Source organism: Bombus affinis, chromosome 6, assembly GCF_024516045.1.
Source record: "Bombus affinis isolate iyBomAffi1 chromosome 6, iyBomAffi1.2, whole genome shotgun sequence".
Taxonomy (NCBI): Eukaryota; Metazoa; Arthropoda; class Insecta; order Hymenoptera; family Apidae; genus Bombus; species Bombus affinis.
In genome coordinates, this window is record NC_066349.1 from 11,682,509 (window position 1) to 11,700,795 (window position 18,287).

Below are 18,287 nucleotides of genomic sequence, written 5' to 3' on the forward strand. Positions count from 1 at the left end.
TTAATAAATTTAATAAAGATACTGATCAAAATCTGTATTTAAATATGTATATTAGCTGTGGAAAAGATATTATTATTATTATTATATAATTAATATTATTTAAAATATATCTTTTATATAGAAAAATACTTTTGAAATGTTTTGATCTATATTTATATTTTAATCACTGAGATACCTTCTCTTGATGTCAGTGACTTCCTCTTTCTATTTTTTTTTGTTCATTTTTATTCTGTATTTCTTATTGTTTTTCGTTCTAAGCTTCTTAGTCATTCTTATAGTTGGGACATAGCTACATTTAAAGTTAAAATCTCCGTTGATAGAATTGTATCATTTCCTACATTAATTGTAAGCACAGAATTCGTTCCAGCAACTTTAGCAACGTTTCTATTAAGCTAAAACGCAAATGAAATGCAATATTAAATATGTACTTCATCAACATCTTACACGTTGTATCTACGACTATTTTCTAATCAGAATGCTGAACGAAAAGTTATTTTAAAAACTAAACGTCGGCGCTGTATACACGCTAAGAGGCGGGAAAATATTTGAATTTGCATTAAAACACAGAATTTGTTTTTTATATCTATTATATATATGTAATGATTATAATAAAAATTATATTATGAAAATAAACAAATGTTGTATAATCGTGTTCTTATTTCAATTATTTTTTCGAAAGGCACGTTTTTAATAACTACAGAAATAAAAAATTTGAAATTTAGTACTCCCGAACAGAATTGACAAATCGTAATGATTTACAGCAATCCAGTAATAGATCTATCTCTAAGCTATTCTAGAAATAACATTATAACACCTGTTTCATTGGCTAACATTTAAATACTATATTCAAGCAATAATTTGTTACGACTATAATCAACAAGATTGTGATATGGTGAGATTCTATTGTTAACAGAACCAGTTAAAATATACAAACCGTTAGTTACACTTTGATGACCCATTCCTTCACTCTGATTTACACTTACATTTGCAAAGTGACACTGCAAATCTAAGAATGTTGATGATCTGAATATTAGTAAGTAACTAAGTTCATATATACATATTTACAATGTAGGTTTCTCCTTCCGACATAAACCAGTCAACGACAGTTACACGACTAATCAACCAATTTATACCATATTAGTCAATATGTATTGCTATATATATAATCATGTTGATTCATCGTTTATTCTGTAATAATAATTACATTTTATTTATGTTATGACAGTTATCACTTATTACTGTAACATAGAAATTCAAAAATAAATCACACGATTAAATTAAATACTTTGATAATTCTCTAAAATATAATAATAATATGATTAATAATATAATTATTATTCATAATTAGTAATAAAAATTTTTAAGATGTTATCTATTACGTACCTTCCGCCATTATCTAACATATGCGTTAGTAAATAAACAATTGTGCAAATTAATCTTACACTGAAATAACATAATTATATTATATTTGTTACAAGGCGATCATATATGTATAATAACGGCTACAGTGCAAAATAATACATTATATTCGCCCCATCGTGAATTATTTTCCTAATGTTTCACGTTTCCGATAATTATCGTTAACGATAGCAATGATGGTGCATCGTATATATAATAATATATACAGAAATAATTCTAGGCGTTTATATAACAATTAATGCTGAATTTAAGGAGTAAGTACCATTTAGATGTCTCTATTAAAATTCCCATCAAACCATGTACATGTTATATGATGTGTCCCGGAAGTTTACAATCAAAATAACCAATGTATTGGCAGAAACACATGTCACAAATTGATAAATTGTAATGCAACATCAATTTCACGATTAAAATATCTTATCTTTTCCATTTAAATAAATATCTCTTTCTCCAAACACAAAGCGTGTTTTTAATCTATATATAAATTTTTATATACACGCACAAAGGGTTCTACGCCACAAATAAACATTATTTGTTATGTACTCCGTTATTAAGTAAAAATTTACTTTTTTACATTTATAGGTGAATATGATTGCACTCAATTTTTGAAACATCTTATATATGCAACTACGTCAGAGATCCTTACTTTATACATATATTTAAAGTATAGCAATCCACATCTCTTATCGCGTTTCTGAATGCTAAATGCTACTAATAAAACTATTGTATATATAATACGAGAAGATAAATCTATATTTTTAACATTGCGGTTTTTCAAACATTACACTTGATATTCTACACTTATGTACATTTTTATTCACGAATTTATTACCTGATCTTTTCTTGCTCTTCCTTATCATTTATGCAATTTAGATTATAGTCATATTACTGATACATATGAAATCTGATTGCTTCTTCTGATATATACCGATGTGGCGTTTCTTTCAAAACGATTACAATATCCATAAACAATAACGGTAGCAATGAAGGGTTACAATAGCAATATAAAATACACACACATACAACGTATAAATATTCATAAAATACTTTCCAAATAGTATAGCGGCTTATTTAGTCAAATACAAATTATATATATTTGCTTAATTATTTAAATCATTTGTCACTGAGAAGGCATTTCCTTACAAACTTTTTAAGTTTTAACATGATGAGAGGTATTTTCACAAGTTACAAAGAGACGCTTATAAACCATTATTACTTAAACGCAACATTAATACCATTTAACAAATAATGTTATTATTGATAAATATATGATACATAATATTTACAAAAACAATTCTTTTTCTTTAAAATTGCAACGAAAAGTTTCATAATGAGAAAATTATAAATAAAAACATATACATAAAGCAAATTTACAACAAATTTTTCATTAATACAGAAACATTGTTTCATATAGTTGCCATTTTAAGTAATTTATTTCGGTCCTTTTAATTTTTACTATATTTATTCTTTATTATTGATCTTTATTATTATTGATACTAGTCATAAACTAAATGTAGTTAAATTATTTAAATAAATTCTAGCTCCAAGACTAAAATTTTGTAAAAATATTAAGAGATAAAAAGAGAATTAAGGGAAGGAATTATTAAGATGTGAAAAACAATTGAATCTTCTATTACCTAAATTTATATGAAACGTTATTCATAAATCTAATTGGAGCTAATTTTGCATGGCACAATAATCAAGGTTATTTCCTTGCGAATGTTACAAGCTTTATTAAATATTAAACACATTCATACATACATTCAAATCTTTTTCGTTGCATCACATACGCATATATTATGCATCATTATTCGTAAGAACATCAAATTTTTTTCAACTGCGTTTCAAAATATTACATTGCCCTTGCACATGTAGCTTGTATTATCTTCTCTTTGGTCGTCCCTAAAGACTTTAGTTGCTTCACAGGTTTTGTAATCACAAGAATTATTGTTAGTTTCTCCACATAAATTAATTCCAAGGAAAGGCATTTGTAGATACGAAAAAAACGCAGTAGAAAATCGTAAATAAGTGAAAAATAAGAATACACCTTCTAATTTTCCTAATAAAGTCCAATATTACGCCCCTAATATTTGTTTTCACTGACTATTAGTGTTAAGAGTATCAAGTACCATTGATTTACATTTGTAAAAATAATTTTACAACAATTCCATCTCTATTAGTCATCTGCGTGATTCAGACGCATATGCTGTGATAGTATTGTCTACGCAACCAGCTGCTAGAATCACACGATAGGGATGAAAACTTAGACAACTTACTGGACTAATACGAGTGGCCATAAATCCTTCATGAAATTTTATTGTGTTTAGGTGTTGACCCATAGTGTTATATACACTTATACAGTGATTCGTTGATCCACTGAAAAGAATGTGCATATATAGATCTGAAATAATCTGTATAATTTTACTATAATTCCGGTCAATAATATCCTAAACTTACCACGCAAAAATATCAGCCATTTCATGTGCTGCCAATGCTGTAATACCTTGTGTTATCTGTACAGTGCTCACAGAAGAATTTTTTCTAAGATCAAATATTCTAATATCTCCTGAAGATGATCCAGTGAACAGTTGCGGTGCAGATCTTTCACATTTTCTCAAAGATGTGCCTAGCACCCATGCTGTATGCTCTCTCCAAATCATAACTCTTGATTCTAAAGGGGGCAATCTTCTATCAAATAAACGAACTGAACCATCTCCACAACCTACTGCCATCATGGCACCTATGTGTAATTAAATAAAATAATGTTTACTTCTATTACATTTTACGCCTTTTACATGTATATCTTATTCTGCAATTAAATTAATATAAAGTATGTAAGAAACTAACCTATACCATCGACATCAACGCATGTAGCACAACAATCAGCACCTGTTGGTATATCTTGTTTCTTTAATTCAGTCTCTGCATCCCAAAGTCTGACAATACGAACATCACCTGTTACAGCCAATGTAAGGGATCTTTGCTCCCACTTAGTAACTAATCCAGCTGTTGCTACAAACATTTTTAATTAATGTATATAGTTGCAATAAATACACTGATATTATAGAATATACATACCGGTAGTTGCTTTTGTAGCAGGTTGTATATCAGCCATTGCTTGCCAAGCAGTAAGTAAAACTGGATCGCGATTTAACATACTACTATAATTTTTCCACACTCTAACCGAACCATCATCAGATCCAGCCATTAATAACGTTATATCGTGAGCATTAATAAACTCCAGCGCTGTAATACGAGACATTTTATTTCCATGACTTGCACAATAAGTTAACTTTGTACCGGTTTGACAATCCCATACCCTGTAAATAAATAATTTATTAAGTAATATCATGTCTCATATGATAGTAATAAAATTAGACTATATTAAAACTTAAATACCCGAAATAATCTTTCAATGCTACAGCCAAATGAGGTTCAAAAGGATGAAATGTTAAAACTTCTGGAGAATGTGAACACCTTGTATGAAATACTTGTGATTCTACCCTACTTTGTACTGCACGTAATTGTTCTTCTCTTGCATCACATCTTTGTTTCTTATTTCTTAAGTATCTGAATATTAAAAACTGCAAGTTAGTTTTTCTCTTTGCAATGATACAATAGTAAGTAATTACATTAAGTATTCTTACCGCCATTCTCTTTCATAGTGTGCTCTACTTTCCATGTCATTCATTGATTCAGTTTCAATTTCTAAACTAACAGGCTGAGCAAATTGAGCACAACTCCACTCAACAAATTGTGAAGTAGTTAATGGTGTTTTAATTCCAGCAACTTCATCTGCTTCTTCTGAAATCTGCAATAAAATACCGCTATAAATATAAGTAAAATATAGCATTACTCATAAATGACATCAAGTAATTCTTACTGTGTTGGGAATTGGTTTCCTTGCACGATTGCCATGCAATGGTATTCTCGACGAACGTAATAAATCTGTCCCAGAGTTTACTGTAGGTGGTGATTCTCCTTTGCTATTACTTTATTTTATAATAAGTTAAACATAACAGTATAAAAATCATATATAAAAATATATCAAATATTGACTAACCTTAAATATGTGGTACGATTTGATGGAGAAGGCGGAAGAGACAGTGACGAAGATATTTTTGTTTCAATTACTTCCTTAGGTGCAGAGGATTCTTTGACCTGCAGTTAAGGAATATTGTATTATTTCATTAAATTTTGATATAAATGAATGTAATCATTATTAAATCATCATGTTTACCTGATTTCGAATATGATTTGTGACCTTCTGAGACATAGTAGCAACCACAGGATGAGGATCATTGTCAAGACTGCATAATCCATGCCACAATTTCATATATACACTACCATAGGAAAGACTTGGTAAATTTCCAAGAGAACTGTGCCCTACAAATAATAAAAAACACGGTTTATTGTATTTTATTTTTAATATAGAAAAATATCTGTTCCTTACGATAATGTGCTTGTAAATAACAAAATAGTGATATAGCATTGGCTATAAATTAAAAATTACGAGATCTAAAAATGAAGGATGAACTATGTACGAACATGCAATGGAATTTCCAATCATTATTACCAAGTGACTCGCAAGGTTTCCTCACGAACTCCCAATTATTTCCTGGTACATGAATGAAACAATACAAGGAACTGTTATCGAAAATCCGGCAATAAAGCTAGTAACTCTAGCTAAAAGCAACACATTTTATCACTTACCTAAGCTACTAATAGACGACGACGACGACACTCTTTTAATACGATCCTGACCAAATCCATCTGTACTATCCACACTGTATGTGTTGTTCGGAGAAAGCATTTTCAACCTATCTCTAGAACTAATACGTCTCATTCCACTAAATGGCGATAACGTTTCCACTACGAGATCTTTTCGACTATTTTCTTCAGCCAATGCTAATGTTACAAACGAATTTTCAAAATGTAATACCATCCACTGAAGTGCTACTACTAATTCCTGTAAAATAATTCATAATTTTTTTCATATTAAGAATATTAAGTATATAATTAAAATATGTATTGTTATATGACAAACTTACATACTTTTCTAACTAAGGGACACATGTCATGAGACACAGTATTAATAAGCGTCATAGCTATAATTTGATCAATATTATTTGCATGTTCACTTCGTGTTGTTACACTATTTATGAATGTTCCCAAAGCATAAACACTCGCCGCTCGAACCTATATAATTTTATTTCTTTTTTAAATACATTACTATCATCATGCATAAATATTAATACATTAAATAAATGAATTTGACCTCATCATGAAATGATTTTATACCTCAGGAACTGGGTCCTGTAATAATGTAAACAGTTTTTCGTGGGCAATGTCTCTGACTCCACACCATCTTGCTTTGTCATAATTATGCCAAAGTCTTGCGAGACACAAACATAGCCATTGTCGTAATAAAGCATTTGAATCTCCAAGTTGTTCCAGACAAATTGATACGAGACTGCCATGATTTGCAGCGACTTGACCCGGTCGATAATCGTTTACAATGCTAGCCAAAACAAATGCCGCTAACGTCCTATGTTCACTCTAAAACAGAATAAACTTGTATAAAAAAGTTGCATGAAAAAATTTTTCGATAAAATTATGTATAACAATATAATACCGGTATAGAAGTATCCTGAAGAACAGATAAAAAATATTTATGCCCTCCATCTCGTACGAGATCTGCTTGACAAGTCTAAAATATAATAAATAATTAATGAAAGGTTTAAGATATTGAAATTCTTAACACTTACACTATCAACTGCAAGAATCTTTGCCCAAATGAAAACAAGTAGTGGACGTAGTTCTCTGGCATTACTTTGAAGTAATTTTAAAACATATGGAAAAATGCCTACACTAAGAGCCAAGTTCACTGCCCATGGACCAAGATCAAGAAAACGCCCTAATAACTCTAACGCTCTTAGTCTATGAACTTGACTTAATAACACTTGTAGTACTATTGGCAGTTGCTCTGGAGGATTGCGATTCTTAGAACCTAGTGTAAGCCATACTTGAAAGGCTGTCAATTGTTCTTCAAAAAAGGGTGAATGTATAAATTGATCTTCATTTTCAAGAATAGATGGCAATTGTGCTAAGCAGAGATCAAGTGCCAAATCCCATGCCTGCCACATAGGGTGCTAAATTGGTAAGAGATAAATATATTAATGAAAGAATAATAATAGATAAAACAAATACCTAATTTTTAGAAAAATATTAAAGTTAAAATATTTTTCTATTTACCTGATAAGTAGGTGGTAATTTTGGGCAAGAAACTGGAGTGCAATCATATGAGCGAAGTATTCTTTCAGCAAGTAAGAAATTTCTAAATAAACTAGCTACTAATAAATCTTGCCTGAATAATCTCTGAAATAAATCTATAAATCGAATATATTTAGTTTTTGTCATTTATATATCCTAAAAACAATTATAGTATACAAATTTACCTCTTGGCAATGTGTTCCATGCAATAGTGTCAGTAATTGCTGTAAAAATCCAATTAAGTTCCCCTAACATTGTTCTTCTATCAGTCAATTGTCCTGGAATTCTGAAATGTATTTATCATAATTTCAACATTTTATTTCATTCAAGAAAATACTACATACATAAGTACTATAAACTTGTCCCTACTATATATAATTCTTACTTGTCAATTAAATCTAGTGATATTTTTGGTACCAACTTTGATGTATTTTGCATGACAAACCTACAAAAGAAATAAAAGTTTAACTCTGGTCTTATACGAAATTTGGTATATCTTCAACAAATTATATTTCTATTTTACCATCGCAATGCTATTTTTATTGGAGTTGTAAGACATGATGTAAATATGTCTGCAGGTAAGTCTGGATTCATAGGTAAAATTTGATTAGCAGCGCATGCTGCCAATTGGATACAATTTTTATAGGATGGTGCAGTGGCACTTGCAACTCCAGTTGCACGATTTTGCTGAACTGCCTGCTTTTCCATCTATAAGGTAACATTTTCAATATGGTTACATATGACAGTTACTTTTACTTAAATCTCTCTTAATATTTATACCTCATATTCTTTCTCGTGTTGCTCTGCAAATTGTTGAAAAGACTCTACAATGATACCTGCATTGGAGCAGTCATATACATAGATGCTAGGTGCACCCATCCATGTCTGTAAATCATATACAGACAAAGGAATGTATTGTGTATATGTCTGCAATAATAATATGATATTAAAAACACTTATCAAATTATTATTTACTGTAATTAAAATGCTTGAGTTTACTAACTCTATTAAATACCCAAATTTCACCATTACTAGTAGGTTTAGGAACACCATGACCATTATAATGAAAAAGAACTCTTTCCTCCTTTGCATTTCGTCTCAAAGAAGTACACAATTTTTTAACTTCTTCAACAGTGGGGTCTAAACTTTGTTTGTAACGAGCTCTTGGTTGCCATCGTTCATACTGTTTTTGTAAATTAGAACCTATAGTTTCTAAAGCTTTCTGTGGACTTACTGACAGAGGATCTATAAAATTTTAAAAATTATAATTGTTCTAATTGTAATCAATAACAATTAAGTTTCAAGTCACAATTAGATCATTTGAATGGAATAATTAAAATCAGTGCAATTTTTGTTTATAATTATACAATTATACAAAACTATAAAATAATGCAATCACAAAAAAGAAATTATGCATATTTGAAATAACCAGTAAAAGAAAACCGAAGGAAAGAAAGCAAAAGAACATTCTCATACTACAGATGAAATATTCATATTAATAATAAATATAACGCCATCTACAGATTATTTACTATAATCGCGTTCATTTACAGACTGCTGTCATCCACATGCATAACCTCAAAATGCATTACATAATGGCAATGGCAGCGGGGAATTGTGGGGATGTAAATAAACTAAAATAAATACCGATCCAACACTCGAGACGTGCGCACGGTTGCGTCTTGACAATGTCCGGTGGATCAACACCAACGTTTAAACATAAAACTAGAGCCACGCTCACAGTTTTCATCTAGAAAATAGAAATTTATAAAACTCTATCATAGAACTAAGTACATAATTTTTCAGGGTATATCAACCAAAGAAGCAAAGAAAAAAAGTAACAAACCCGTTCTTTCATCCTCCATGTCTGTGTAATGCAATTTACGCCTTCAATTGTCGCTGTATGCCGTGGTTTGCAAAATGCAAGCTGCATTTTCCAATCGTCCTCCTCCGTCGATTTCAAATTTTCTTTCTCGTGGCATGGCTTTGAGGCAATTACTGACATTGTAAGCCCGTGACTCGGGAAAAGTTTATATCTTACTTTTTCGAGAGACACGTTTCGTTCGTTGAAGATCTTAAATCGATATTACATAAAGATGAATTGAAACTATCAACTGACAATATTCAATAAACGACAAAAGCACAAACGACTTTTAACAGAGCACAATTTCGTAAGTTTACTTCATCAGCCGCCATCTTAAATCCCTAACGATGTTACCAATGAACTCTCACGAACTCACGAATCCGCAGATTTTTTGATCGCAATAATCGTGTACAGATGGTGCCACCTGTTACCCGCGTTATTTTTTAATTTCCTTCCTCATTTAAGCGTTATTGAAATTACAGAAGCATAAATAAATGATGGAAAATAACAGTAGCACCAATTCTTTACAAGAACATTTTTATTTATTAAATACTATTTAGTAGGTTACTTTATAACTGAATCATTGAAATCGCAATCTAACTTAACAATTTTTTTTATAAGTAGTTTTAGCTGAATAACTTACTGAAATACTTTCATATATTTCGGGTAATTAAATTTAATATTATATACGTATATGCAAATTGCATGTATATGTGTAGAATCACATATACATACAAAAAATTCGCGTTACAAGATGTATCATTCAAATAAGTATTATATCTTTTTGTTTATCACGCTTTTGTAATTGGTAATCTACATGCTTATATAATTACGTGCTTACCAATATTTTTCTTGTGATGTATGTATTAAGTAGTACATGAATCCAGTAACCCGAAGTTAAACACATTAAAAGTAGAAAACATGTGTTTCACGAAATTTCATAATGTTAAAATTCTAGAAAAAATACTATAAATTAATATTATAACTTCATTTCCGCAAAACATCAAAAGCAATATTTCATTGCATACTATGTACACAGCCTATATATACAATATTTATTTATTCTATATACAATTTTAATTTCGTTTATAAATTCCTTGGAATGAATAAATTCGCATTATTAATGATATAATATTAATAACTTCCTGATTAAATTATTTGATACTTAAAAATGTCGTAAGATATATTAATTTTGAAACTCTTCTTGTAATTCATTTCGTTTAGCACCTTCTTCACTTGTTCAATCTCCCATAGTCTTTAATCCGAATACTTGATAATTTCAATACTTTTTTCTTCATTTTAAACATCATTGAATAGTTTGAGAATTACTAAGAGGTTTGTAACCCTGAAATTTATAAAATGTTCATTACCTTATGATGTCAAGAACAATATAAAGCGTGTTTGATTGAAATGGAAATTAAAGATGATGTTTAATTATTTCCATTAAAATTCGACACATGTATATAAAAGTACAACAATAAATAATTCATAAATATAATAAAGTGCATATAAAAGCATGTATTTAAATGAAAGAAAGAAAAGTAAGGAAATGTTAGAGGCGGGAATGGCAATGCAGAAGCAGTAATGGCAATACAAAAGCAATAATGGCAATGCAGAAGTAGCTCGTATTGTTTAGTGCTTAAAAATGAAGGTAATAGAAATATAGAATGATACAATACAATAACGTAATCCATACACTGACAATGACATTCTAATGAAATAATATCAAGATTCAAGATTCAAGATTCAAGATTCAAGATTCAAGATTCAAGAAATAATATCAATTTCATTTCTCGTATATCAATTACTCGAATGATCATTCTGTAATAAGAATTGATGAATGATCATCATTCTATCGAGGCGCTACTATGTGTTAGACGCTAATATATTAACATTATTTTGCAATGTGTGAAGACTGCCATGGACAGTCAAAGAATATGTAGTCTGTACAATCTGTACTTGTTAGCGATTCATGCTGCCATAATAGGGCTGGCATACACTTATCCGTTTGCTTCCAGGTCTTATAGCGTTATTAATCGAATCTCTTAAACGTTCTGTAAATGTTTTATACTCCATTTCTGGATTATTTTGACCAAAGTCAAAATCTGCAACTTCCACTGTAAATCTTGCTTTACTTTGTATGTAATATGCAATGCCAAAAATAATGAGTACCGCAGCAGCAAGAGAACAAGAAACAGGTACCACAATCACTGATAATTGTGGCTTTGTTGTCACTAGAAAACACATTTAAAAATGTAATCAAAGCAATTAATATTTGTAGAAAGATAAAATTTGTATTATTATTATTGATATCAATATTTATAATAACATATACCTTTATAAATATTTATTGTCAAGGGATAGATTTGTTTACTGACATCATTATCTAATATAATTAATATTGTATATATGCTAGGTTCCAAGAAATAATGTATGATGGAAAAATTACAAGAATAAAGATTATCTTCTGTATTGCATGTTTCATTTCCTGTAACATTATACTTCCCTCTATGAAAATAAAGGCACTTATTAAAAGGTCCTGAACCTTTACATGTTACATTAAGAGATAACATATCCCATGGTTGAATCCAATTTGTACCTTCTACTGATATATTCATTATAGGTGCTAGAAATTCCATAAATATACATTATTATAACTTATACTGAACATAAATCATTATTTTATATGATCTCATATAATATATTACTTACCACGAACATCAATTTTTTTAGTGAAGTGCCCATATGTTTTATTAGGATCTGGTGGAATTATCGAAGAGTTCGAACAAATATAAGGTAAAGAAATATTTACATTAGAAATACTGACATTTTCTGAATTATTTAGAGATATAGGTATTGTTGTAGACATTAATATTGGTTTTGCAGTTATGCTTTTACTAGATATGGTAGTAGTTACCACATCTTCTGTTGTAGTATTTGATATTGTAATATTTGGCACAGTTATACTAGAAGGAGTAATCATTGTTGTTACTGGTAGAACTGTTGTAGTAGGTGGAACAGTTGTTGTTGGTAAATCGTATGATGCAACGACCAAAGCTTCTAACACATGTGATGTATCGGGAGTTGTAAAATTATAGAGGAAATTTAAGTCATTTGTTTGACCAAAATATCTGCAATCTATAAACCAATAAATTGATACTGATGTGGCTTTCATCAAATAATCCATATCTCCTTTTTTTATATTTATTGTCATGTTTGCTTCAGACGCTGAAGAGACATATGTATCCATTGATGTTTTGTTGGGCTGTATAATGTTGATGTCTCCATTGAAAGATTCTATTAAAACATTAATTTGATGATATACATAATAGACAAAAAGTTAATATATTATAAAATGATTTTTAAAAATTCTTAACTTACCAGTTACATAAAACTCGGTACGGGCACTGGTAACATGTTGCCACCAGAACACGACATATTTATAAACCATTACTTCAACTTCATATTTTCCAATTGTATAATTTTCATGGGCAATATTTAAATTCCAATATGTTGTTGTATTTGATATAGCCCCTGTCTATGGAAGATCAAAGTTATATATGTATTCAAAATTAGTATTTAAGCTTTTATACATTAAGGTTTTATAAATGATAATACTGAAATGTAAGAAAAATATTATAATATAATAATCTGATTTTTCTTATTAAAACTGTGACAAAAGGTTTTTAAGCAATTAAATTTATTTAATATTGCGTCATAAGGAATTATACTTTTATAAAACTTTTCTTTTTAGGGCAAAGTTTACAATTCAATTGATAATCTAATTTTGAAATGTATTGATAAACTATTTTGAATAAACTATAAGATAAAAAGAAACTAACCTCGTATATATGAGGAATTAATGCATTGTCACTCCATTTATATCTAAATGTTTCTGATGGTCTTATACCATTATCAAAGATATCAGCTTTAAATGTAATAGTTCCACCTAATACTACAGGGCCATCATGTGTCAAAGTAATACTATAATCAGCATTAACTGTAACACAAAAGAAAGCTAATAAAATGTTTGAATCTTATCATAAATTAAAATAACAATAGGTGTAATTACAAAACTGAATAACTATCACATGAAATAGGATACAGATAGTCAAATTACCTTGAGAAGTTGATAAAATATACCAAATGAGACCCCAAGAAAAATGCACTATCTGCATTCTGTACGTTGATAAAGGGTCACATTTATTTTCGAAAATATGTACGCTTAGTAAAATTTGTTTTTGATCGATCTGCAATTAAATACGTATCATAATGTCTCCGACTATAGCACCATTTTAGTACTAATGATTGCCAACTGTTTCACATTGTACACCTTTTTTGACAATACGTTGCGTTAGAGAGGAAATCCTTCCCTCGGTTGTATCTATCACGAAAAGTAGCAATAGAGGAAAGATTAAAAACTATTATCAAAAGAACTTTCATATTTTGCTCTGTTTGTTATACTGTATACGTTATTAAAGTCTGACATTCTTTTTATACAACTTGTATTTAAATTTTCCAATATATTAAATAATCAATGTCATTAAAAGGGTGCATCTTTATCAATATAAAAGTGACAAACAGATCGAAGATTTTATTCATATATCGCAAAAATTTATTTAAATCCTTTCTTAATTTATTGCATATTAATAAAAATTACCATTTAGCTTTCTGATGGGCTAAATTTTTTACTTAATGTATGTTATGTATAAAAAGTACTCAATATTTTAATGCTATCTAACTGTTGTCCTTTAAGCTGAATGTTAATATCAAAGTATGCATGTCATATCAGATAAAAATATCTCTATTATAAAAAAATTCAACTAAGATAGAAGAAGCAGTTACCTTCTGATATTAGTTTTGTAATTTCAAGTAACTGAAGTATTTTTTCACATGATTTATGATAGTTGTCAATAGTAAACATGATATTCAAAAGTATACATGTGAAAACATTAGTTAATATTTATAGTAATAAATGTATTTTAAAAGATAATACAACACAAAAGAATTTCAGATCTTTTCTTATACGGAGTCTACATGATACTTCTACGTCCAGTGAAACTATCTCTCTTGAAAATCAATTAAAAGGAGTATTCAAATTTAAAAATAGCAATATTTGTAATTGGATTGTTGAGGTTAGTAACATAAATTATTGTTTAATATTTCGTAAATGTTACTTAATCTTTAATGGTTAACAATAATTGATAAATGAACATCAAACATATTTAACATAAACCAATAAGTTAAACATATAAATTTTATTCTTCAAATTTTATGATATTTTGTTTTACATTTAAAAATTATGGTTTACATCTCTAAATTTTTACATATCACACATATTATCTTTTAAAACAATGATGTATATCGAATTAAAATAAATAAAAATTATGTTACGTTCATTTAATAGTACTATCATATATAGAGTAAGGTTATAACATAACCTTATATTGTCGTATTATTATAAAGTTTTAAAATATAAATACAATAATAAAAGTAATTTTATCTTTGGAATTACATTTTCTAATATAATATATTATCTAACCTTTTTGTTAAATTATTTATAATAAATAATCTATTTTGAGTTACATAACCAAAGCATACTTGTCAAAATCGTTACTCATATAATATTTAACATAAATCGCAAATAATAGAAATATTAATCTATAAGTTTCAATTAACAATATTTCTATGCAACATACATAAAATCATTGCATAATACAATAGAATAAACATTTTATTTTAGAACAAAGCTCGTATTTTATGTAGTACGTACCAAGAAAGTAGCAAAAATGACAAGGAAAAAATTTTGCGCATCTTAGCATTTGAATATGCTGTTCAACATCCTATTATATTCAATATAGCAGAAAAATTTGTGTCTACAGAGGTTTGTATATTATTAATTTTTGTTAAATAAAATATTTAATTTTGTGGCATTAAAGCTTAAAAATCTAAAAAAGAACTTTTAAATCGTATTGATATAAGTAAAAAATACTTGCAATTATTTTGTTCTCTTTTATTTCAGTCAAACAATGAGAGACGTATAGTTTCTTATGAACGAAATTTAAAAAATGCTTTAACACCAGATTATCAATGGTTGTTTATTACAATTGGAAGACTTCAAAATGGTGTAAAATTTCTTGTTGATTTAAGGACAGATATATTAGTAAGCAATTTAAAATAATATAAATAACATAACTTCAATTTTAATGATAAAATTAGTTCATGCTATATAAAATTCATATTTAATGTTCTAAATATTATATAATAAAATATAATAAAATATCTTACGTACAAAATTATAAGTAGAGCACATTACTTATTTTTATACAAATATATTTGTTAGGAATTAATATTAAAAGCTAAAGACACAGAGGAAAGTATTGCAATCCAGCAATTGAATATTACCTTACGTGATTTATTACTACTCTGGTTTTCAGTAGGATTTCTACATTTAGAAAGAATAACATGGCAAACTTCATGTGACATTTTACAAAAGGTATACAAATGGCAAGTAAACAGTGTAACATATTTTATAATCTTTATTATTTGAAAATTATAAGATTTCAGATTATGAAGCAATACATCCCATAAGAAATTGGTTAGATTTGAAACAAAGAGTTGGACCATATAGAAGATGTTATATTTTTACTCATCCTTCAATGCCACGAGAACCTCTTGTTGTATTGCATTCAGCATTATGTGATATTATACCAGGTATATCTTAATAAATATCTTTTACACATAAAATTAAATACAATATAATGAATAATATACATTAAGTAAAAATACACAAAGTAAAATACATTATTAACATATAGATAGTTTAAGAGGTATTGAAGAAGCGAAGGTCAGAATTCTTGGTAATCCAAAAACAGAAGTAACATTTTTAGAAGAAGATAAATGCAAAATAAAGACTGCAATATTTTATTCAATAACTTCCACACAGAAAGGGTTACAAGTACGTATATAAATATCTAAAAATGCAAATTTATGTAACATACAAATCAAAAGGCAATTCTTTTTAGGGTATTGAACTTGGTAATTATTTGATAAAAGAAGTAGCAAAACAAGTGTTATCAGAATTTCCTATGATAACCGAATTATCTACTTTATCACCAATACCTAATTTTAGAACTTGGTTTTTAGAAAAAACAAAACAAGGTAATTGCAATTTATTTCAAATAGTCATAAAATTTATTAATGTTAATATAACCATATAAGATTGAGCACCAGAATATTATACTTTGGTATAAAATACTTTTTAGATATACATAATGTGTTCACAAATGAAGAATACGAATCTGTACAAAAGGTTTTAAACAATGAAAATATTGTTTTGGGTTTAAAAAAAATTTTTAATAATTCATTATGGACTCGTGATATTGCAATATGCGAAATTTTGCGGAAGCCATTACTTAGGGCATGTGCATGGTATTTATATAAGGAAAAGAGACGAAATTATGCTTTAAATAATGTTGGTAGGTTGATTGTTATAAATCGAATTTTATACATATCATGGAAAAATTAATCTAAACAACTAACATTTTTTATATTACAGCAAACTTTCATCTTCGTAATGGAGCTGTTATGTGGAGAATAAATTGGCTGGCTGACCCTTCACCACGTGGTGTTGAAAATAGCTGTGGAATTATGGTAAACTATAGGTAATTTAATCCATATCTTTATTTAATTTAATATATTTACTGCATTTTATATTTAATTAAGTATTCATTTTAACAGATATTACCTAGATGAGTGTGAAAAACACAGCCAAAATTACATTGAAAATTATTTTATAAACACATCTGAAGATGTAATTAATCTTGCTAACCAGTTCGAAAAATTATAAAACAAATTTTACGATTATAAACAGGAAGTTATTCAATCTTTTTCTAAGAATATTTTTAATGTGAAAATATATATAAATAGAAGTCTATGTAACGGAATAAAAGGAAAATATATTTTAAATAATGGTACAATTATAAGCTAGAAATGGAATTGAGTCATATGTAATAAATTTTTATAGATTTATGATAACAAGTGTTATTTATTTATTAAAGCTAAGATTTGACAAAGAACATTATTAAAATATTAAAACTAGAAGAACTTAAAGGGATAGAAATAATTAATGAAATAGCATGAAAACTTTTTTTAAAGGTACTTAATTTGTTATTCAACTTAACCACGTTTTAAATCACACACTATTACCAGAAAATTTAGAAATGAAATACATTTAACTTAAAAATTATTAAATTAAAATTATTAATATTATTAATATTTACGTTTATGTTTTGTATTTTTTAAATATAAATTTTATTTTACATTTTCAAATCTTTGACTCATATATACAACAAGATTAAGCGTATTATATAATTTATAGTTTATTAAAACTAAACTCTGTTAAAAGCAATTTAAGTGATCTAAAAATTTTATAAATTGTAATTTTAAACAACGGGATTTTTATATTATACTATTTACTATTTTTAATTAAATATTTTACGTCCAAAGGCATTTTTTACATTAAAAAATTTACATTACATAGTAATATATTTCATGAATTTTGATAGATAATAAAGTATATTATTTTGCTGACATTTTATAAAATCTAAATTCGCTTTTTAAAAAACATTTCATTTACATTTCTAAACAATTACATAGGTACAAAATAAATGATCACATAGGTACAGAATTTGTGGACATATTGCATTTTGAGCTGCCTAAGTGTCAAAAT

The 18,287-nt window shown here is 27.9% G+C and overlaps 3 protein-coding genes across 10 annotated transcripts; 1 reads left to right on the forward strand and 2 right to left on the reverse strand.

Moving 5' to 3' along the window:
• Positions 1 to 1,449: 1,449 nt before the first annotated feature.
• Positions 1,450 to 9,925, reverse strand: LOC126917793 (regulatory-associated protein of mTOR). Of its 3 annotated transcripts, none has more exons than XM_050725078.1 (23): positions 9,539 to 9,925; positions 9,340 to 9,442; positions 8,696 to 8,937; positions 8,473 to 8,619; positions 8,216 to 8,400; positions 8,078 to 8,137; positions 7,878 to 7,978; positions 7,675 to 7,808; positions 7,188 to 7,571; positions 7,055 to 7,129; positions 6,721 to 6,978; positions 6,475 to 6,618; positions 6,133 to 6,388; positions 5,996 to 6,037; positions 5,660 to 5,805; positions 5,483 to 5,580; positions 5,303 to 5,411; positions 5,067 to 5,230; positions 4,819 to 4,989; positions 4,498 to 4,739; positions 4,267 to 4,425; positions 3,877 to 4,159; positions 1,450 to 3,795 (listed from the first exon to the last, which is right to left on the reverse strand). In XM_050725078.1, exons 1-23 carry the CDS (start codon positions 9,695 to 9,697, stop codon positions 3,600 to 3,602), a joined length of 3,858 nt encoding a protein of 1,285 aa, XP_050581035.1. In that variant the 5' UTR covers positions 9,698 to 9,925; the 3' UTR covers positions 1,450 to 3,599. The 3 variants fall into 3 exon arrangements, with proteins under 3 accessions (XP_050581035.1, XP_050581034.1, XP_050581037.1); XM_050725077.1 differs by having other exon boundaries at positions 4,267 to 4,431; XM_050725080.1 differs by lacking the exon at positions 5,996 to 6,037 and having other exon boundaries at positions 4,267 to 4,431.
• A 151-nt stretch (positions 9,926 to 10,076) lies between these two features.
• LOC126917803 (uncharacterized) lies at positions 10,077 to 14,537 on the reverse strand. 4 transcript variants are annotated; one of them, XM_050725102.1, is made up of 8 exons: positions 14,402 to 14,537; positions 13,677 to 13,940; positions 13,399 to 13,556; positions 12,938 to 13,094; positions 12,269 to 12,853; positions 11,892 to 12,182; positions 11,555 to 11,790; positions 10,077 to 10,901 (listed from the first exon to the last, which is right to left on the reverse strand). In XM_050725102.1, exons 2-8 carry the CDS (start codon positions 13,732 to 13,734, stop codon positions 10,863 to 10,865), a joined length of 1,524 nt encoding a protein of 507 aa, XP_050581059.1. In that variant the 5' UTR covers positions 13,735 to 13,940; positions 14,402 to 14,537; the 3' UTR covers positions 10,077 to 10,862. The 4 variants fall into 4 exon arrangements, 3 of the variants coding, with proteins under 3 accessions (XP_050581059.1, XP_050581060.1, XP_050581058.1); XR_007711065.1 differs by lacking the exon at positions 14,402 to 14,537 and having other exon boundaries at positions 11,450 to 11,790; positions 13,677 to 13,965; XM_050725103.1 differs by lacking the exon at positions 14,402 to 14,537 and having other exon boundaries at positions 11,516 to 11,790; positions 13,677 to 13,964.
• LOC126917804 (malonyl-CoA decarboxylase, mitochondrial-like) lies at positions 14,302 to 17,596 on the forward strand. 3 transcript variants are annotated; one of them, XM_050725106.1, is made up of 11 exons: positions 14,302 to 14,330; positions 14,571 to 14,691; positions 15,300 to 15,440; positions 15,579 to 15,719; positions 15,900 to 16,052; positions 16,117 to 16,270; positions 16,375 to 16,514; positions 16,582 to 16,717; positions 16,822 to 17,034; positions 17,115 to 17,220; positions 17,297 to 17,596. In XM_050725106.1, exons 1-11 carry the CDS (start codon positions 14,317 to 14,319, stop codon positions 17,403 to 17,405), a joined length of 1,428 nt encoding a protein of 475 aa, XP_050581063.1. In that variant the 5' UTR covers positions 14,302 to 14,316; the 3' UTR covers positions 17,406 to 17,596. The 3 variants fall into 3 exon arrangements, with proteins under 3 accessions (XP_050581063.1, XP_050581062.1, XP_050581061.1); XM_050725105.1 differs by lacking the exon at positions 14,302 to 14,330 and adding an exon at positions 14,387 to 14,491; XM_050725104.1 differs by lacking the exon at positions 14,302 to 14,330 and having other exon boundaries at positions 14,479 to 14,691.
• The last annotated feature ends 691 nt before the right edge of the window (positions 17,597 to 18,287 follow it).